The sequence below is a fragment of the Theobroma cacao genome, chromosome 4 (genome assembly GCF_000208745.1).
Source record: "Theobroma cacao cultivar B97-61/B2 chromosome 4, Criollo_cocoa_genome_V2, whole genome shotgun sequence".
NCBI lineage: Eukaryota > Viridiplantae > Streptophyta > Magnoliopsida > Malvales > Malvaceae > Theobroma > Theobroma cacao.
The window spans coordinates 15,805,234-15,811,233 of record NC_030853.1 but is presented as its reverse complement, the minus strand read 5'-3'; the positions used below and the strand labels follow the sequence as shown (position 1 = coordinate 15,811,233).

The 6,000-nt window shown below is 33.0% G+C and overlaps 1 protein-coding gene across 1 annotated transcript; it reads right to left on the bottom strand.

Annotated features, from left to right (window-relative positions):
* On the bottom strand, positions 5,155 to 5,726 carry LOC18601549. Its single transcript, XM_007032528.2, has one exon. It carries the CDS (start codon positions 5,550 to 5,552, stop codon positions 5,391 to 5,393), a length of 162 nt encoding a protein of 53 aa, XP_007032590.1. The 5' UTR covers positions 5,553 to 5,726; the 3' UTR covers positions 5,155 to 5,390.

Here is a 6,000-nt window from a genome sequence, read left to right as displayed (position 1 = left end):
CAAAAATATATATATATATATTGTTTTACATTAAAATAGATTATTTTAATTAATATTTTTATTTTATTTTATTATTCAAAAAAAAAAGAAGAAAGAGAGAGGAATGGAAAAACTGGTACAAAAGCCTTGCGAGGTCTCAAAAGGCATTTCGGGGAAGAATGTCTGTCGAGGCTTCGCGGCGGTTGTCAAGGGCTCGATGGGAGTTTCGGGTCATGACATAACGACTTAATCTTGATCACGAACACTTGATATCTTCACTTCATAGGTCTTGATGACTTGATCTTGATCACGAACACTTGATATCTTGATCATGAACTTTGCTGTTGCTTGATCTTGATCACGAACTTCGTTGACAAACTTCGCTGCTGCTTGATCTTGATCACGAACTTTGTTGTCGCTTGATCTTGATCATGAACTTCGTTGTTGCTCGATCTTCACTTCAAAAATCTTCTACTCTTCACGATCTCTGTAATGCTCCCAATCTTCGAATGCTCCCAATCTTCGAATGCCTCCCAATCTTTGAATGCTTCTGAATCTTCGAATGCCTTTGAATGAATGAAAATGGCTTGGAAGAGCCCCTATTTATAATGCTAGGTGGGAGTCTTTGATGAAAATGTAGTCTATTTGAATTATCTCTAAATTATTTTAATTTATTTAAAGATAAATTATGATGACTCATTGAAAGCCTTTTGATTGGCCGGACTTTGAATCCTTGAATTTTGATTGGCCGAAGTTAAGTATTATCTCTAAATTATCTTAATTTATTTAGAGATAAATTAAATAATCTAATTTGATTTCTATCTCTATATTAATATAATTATTAAAGATAAATTAAATGACCAATACTTAAATTTTGATTGGTCAAAAATATGAATATTATCTCTAAATTATCTTGATATTATTTAGAGATAAATTGAATGACCAATAATTAAATTTTGATTGGTCAAAAATATAAATATTATCTCTAAATTACCCTGATTTATTTAAAAATAAATTGGATAACCAATAATTAAATTTTGATTGGTCCAATTTAAACATTATCTTCAAATTATCTCAAGGGATAAATATATGACACATAAGTGAGTTGGTTCAATTATGTGTCTTTGAAATAATCCAACCAATAAATTAATTATTTTATAATTAATTACATGGTTATAACATCATGAAGTTCACATGACAGCACGTAATTGGATCATAATTTTTCTCTTTCTATATTAATTTATATGTGTTATAAATATTTAAATAAATTAACTTTTTTTTTGTTTCACATGCACATAAAATGAAATTACCCTTTTACATGAATAAAACTGTTTTCTCAATTTCTTCTCTCTCTCATATAGTGGGCGTGCACAAATTCTAGTAATAATAATATGAGTAGTATTTTTCTTAAACAAATTACTACCATTTTTTATGATAAACTGTTTATTATTTAAAGTACACATATAAATTGATATGCAGGCGAGAATTTGACTTAAAAAGTGAAAACAATGCATGTATTGCCTTAAAAAGAATAATATTCAAATTTTTTCTTTTTTTAATTTAGAAAATAATAAACATATGTATCGATAGATAAATCCTGCTCAAGAATAGGATTTGAATCCCTTTTTCTTCAAAATTAAAAAAAAAGACATATCAATATGTAAGTTTAGACATTAATTTGAACTTTATCCTGTGTTTGATAGTTTTACCTAAAAATTTTTTATATATCACCTGAAAACAACTATATGCAATTAGTGTAGGTTTAAGTAGAAAATTTCCTAAATCTTATGATGGATAGGAATAGAGATATACTATATAAAGGTAAGGTTAAGCCCTCTTTGCTATTCAGAAGACATTAAGAATTTTGTTCATTGCTTTTCAATAAAAAAAAAGAAGAAAGGAATTTCGTTCATCGGAGAGTTGTAGATTAAGAAGGACTGAGAGATATCCTAATATATTGAATTTGAATAGTTAATTTGGCTAGTATTGCTTTCATTATCAAATCATAAATAAAAATTAGGTAGACTTCAATATTCAAAGTTTTAATTATACTAAATTCTAAATTGAGTATAAATTAATTATACATATAAAATTAAAGAGTTCAAACACCTAATCAAAAGCAATTTTCTTATTATATTATTGTGTTTACGAAAATAAGTAGCCTTCTCACCTTTTAAAACAAAAAATGAGTAGCCTTCTCTGCAGTTTGAGACAATATTAATAATCTCTTTTCCAAGATATAGGGATTCATCATAAGTCTTTCCATTTACAAAACTTTTTACTTGTGCAACAATTTTTGTATGCTGAGCCTATCAACCAAAGTGTTGAAGTTTAAGTTGACTACAATTCTAAATCTTATTTGATTAAGATTTTGTTGTGTACAACGTTGAGTAGTTGTATAGTTTTAAACTTTTTGTTCCATATCGAGTCATAATCCCATTCTACTTTGGACTTTTATATTATAAAAGTGGATCTCTAGGATTTAGAATTGTAAGTAGTGCTTTAAAAGCTATAGAGAGGGGACACTTTGTAACTATGTCTTTTACTCTAGGTGGACCTAGAGTGGTTTGGGTGAGTGTTCTTAAGAGGTTATTGAGAAAGGGTATGCAAGGGATCTTGGATTGGTTTAGGGAACTATAGAGGTCAATTTATTGTACTTTAATTTCTCAATAATAGAAAAATAGTTTCACTCTGTGGATGTAGGCAAGAGGCCGAACCACGTAAATTCTAGTGTTTTTTCGTTTGCTTAATTTCTCGAAGTTTTATCTTTATTGTTTCTTGGGCAATTTTCATAACAAACTAGTATCAGAACTTCAGGATCGGTAAATTCATGATTTTACAAGGACATCGAAAGTTACAAGTTGTATGAATTTTTTAATTGAGAAGTTTGATGGGAAGACTAGTTTCAAGCAATGGTAGAGAAAAATGAAAGATCTCCTTGTGCAGTAAGGTTTGATGCATCCTTTGCTAGGAAGAGAGGAAGGGCAACTAGATGACATGAAAGATGTTGAATGGGTAGAGTTGGAGAAAAAGTGTGTGAGTATTATTCGACTTTGCATTGGAGATAATGTGTTTAACCATATTATTGATGAGGATTCTACTCCAAGGTTGTGGGCAAAGTTAGAGAAGATTTACTTGGTGAAAAGTTTTTTCAACAAGTTGCAGCTTAGGCGAAAGTTGTATCACTTAAAGATGAAGGATAATGGAGACCTCATGAAGCATATGAATGAATTATACAAGATCATTGATCAGTTGAATAAGGTTGCCGTGATGGTGGAGGAAGAGGAAAAGGCACTATTGTTCCTAGCTTAGCTCCCAGACTCCTATGAGGTATTTATGGAATCTTTGATATGTGGGATGGATACAATAACGTTAGAACAAGCACAAGCAATGTTAATGTCTCGTGAAGCCCAAAAGAAAAGTAATGAAGAGGAGGGGATAGAGATTCAAGTGGCTTGGCATTTGTAATTGAGGTTTGTAGGAGGAAGTCAATTGGCATGGGATCTAAGGGTGGCAAGTTTAGATGTGGCAGTGTTCAGTGCTTTCAGTGCAAAGGGTATGGACATATTAAAAGAGATTGTCCTACAAAAGGGGATGAAAATAACGAGAACAAAGGTGAGTGTGCTTTGCTGAAAGTGCTGATTTTGATGTCCTTGCATTCTAAAAAAATATGGATGCAACTTCTAATTGGTATTTAGATTCTTCTTCTACCACTCACATATGTTATCAAAAAAATTATTTTGTTGATTTACTTCAAAGAAGGGTGGTTGGGAATTTGACTTTGGGTAATAAGTCAATAGTGAAGGTTATGGGTCTTGGAGTGGTGAAAATCAAAATGTTTGATGGGGTTGTGCGCTCTTTGGGTGGTGTGGCCTATGTCCCATAGATACCTAAGAATCTAATATCATTAAGCCTGTTGACTCCAAAGGATATGAATATTCTGCTTGTGATGGAGTGGTAAAAGTCACACAAGGCGACATTGTCTTGACGAGGGAGAATTTGCATAATGGCTTGTATCATCTAGAATGTGAGGCCTCAAAGGGATGGGAATAGTGTACAAGAGATGGTAGCTACCAAAATGAGATTTCATTTGTCGAGGAAGTGATGAAAAGTTCCCATGGTGTAGACAATGGTAAAAGGAAGAAAAATCTTGCTAGTAGTGAATTGAAAGGGTCGTCAAAGTCCCTTTCCAAAGTCAACTAGTGCCATTGACTTGACGGCTACACTGGTGCACTAGCCATTCTGTGGAATCAAGTGTCAGACCATGCTTGATTCGGTATGTGTAGTCATGGTAATTTTAAAGGCCAATGGTTTGGAAAGTCTTGTACTTGGAGAGTTATTAAAGGTGTTGGAAAGTAGGTGGAGTTAGGTAGTTGCAATTGGGTGCGACTACTAGAAGAGGTTTAAGGAGTTTGAATTCAAGTCAAAGGTAGAGATTTGTTGAGTTTTAGGTTGATTAGAATTCTAAATCTCATTTGATTAGGATTCTTGTTTGTGTACAACATTGAATAGTTGTATGGTTTTAAACTTATTGTTCCATATCGAGTCCTAATCCCATTCTACTATGAACTTTTATATTATAAAAGTAGATCTTTAGGTTTTAGAATTGTAAGTAGTGCTTTGAGAGCTCTAGAGAGGGAACACTTTGTAACTTTGTCTTTTGTTCTATGTGGAGTTAGAGTGGTCTGGGTGAGTGTTCTTGGGAGGTTATTGAGAAAAGGTATGCAAGGGATCTTAGATTGGTTTAGATAACTATAGAGGTCAATTTATTGTACTTTAATTTCTTAATAATAGAAGCATGGTTTCACTCTGTAGACATAGGCAAGAGGTCGAACCACGTAAATTTTTGTATTTTTCTGTTTGCTTGATTTGTGTGGATTTTATCTTTATTGTTTTTTGGACAATTTTGATAACACGAAGCAAATTTGTGTTTGGATATGACATGATTTTAACAAGTTTTTGAAATTAGTTGCATTAATTTGTTGTAATACTGAATGTATTCTGCTAGCTGATTAGTGTGAATACATTATCATAGCATGTTCATCCATGCTCTAGTCAAACACATTGATAGTTAGAATTTTGCAGAAAAAGACAAAATTCTGTGAAAGTTATTGATTTGTTTTACCAAGAAACTGATACAAAGTCCAAAATGTAGAAAACCGGAGAGAGAGAGAGAGAATGATGAATCTGACGATGTTTCACATTTGCAAGATGAAAAGCAGCTATGAATTATTCAAGGATCTTAAAGTGAACTTAAAGAGAGCAGTTCATACAATACAAGATATCAGAAAAACGAGATCAGATATGTAAATCTCAATCTCTCAAAACAAAACATAACATTAAACAAGTCAACGACCCTCAAATCCATTCCAAGTTTTGCACGAGAAGATATAGAGACGGATGCTGCAGACTTAGAGAGAAATGAGACCTTCCCTTACAAGCAAGCCAAACATGAGAACAAGGAGGCCAACAGTGACACACTGTGTTGGGGAGATGAAAGTCTGTGAATATGCAGATAAGGTGATTGCTGCCCCAACTAATCCAATCAACAAAGAGCTCAAGTTCTGATTCATTTTTTCCTTCCTTCTTCTTTCCCTGGATTATTGGCACTGATTTTGTATGGCTGAAGAATGAAGAATCAAGAATGTGAGGAGCTGAGAGTTTTGGCCTCTTCCTACCAGAGGTTTATGACTTGGAGCCAGTCAGTGATATCCAAAGTCAACCCTTTTTGGGATCTTGTTTCTATTGTCTTTATTCGAATACCAAGACAATTTATTGGTATTTGAATGATACATGTTTGGTATTTACTGGAAGTACAATCTGGTCACCTACCGAACTCTTACTATTTGTTTTTCGCTCAACTGTTTTATCCTGCCTTAAATTGCATTACAGTACCTCGGGCACTCATACTTGATGTAAAACTATTTCCTGGGCCACCAAGACAAAGGAAGTTAACAACGATTCTCCCACCATACTTGCTCTTCCCAATTGCATATGTAGGAAAAAAGCAAAAGCCTGAAT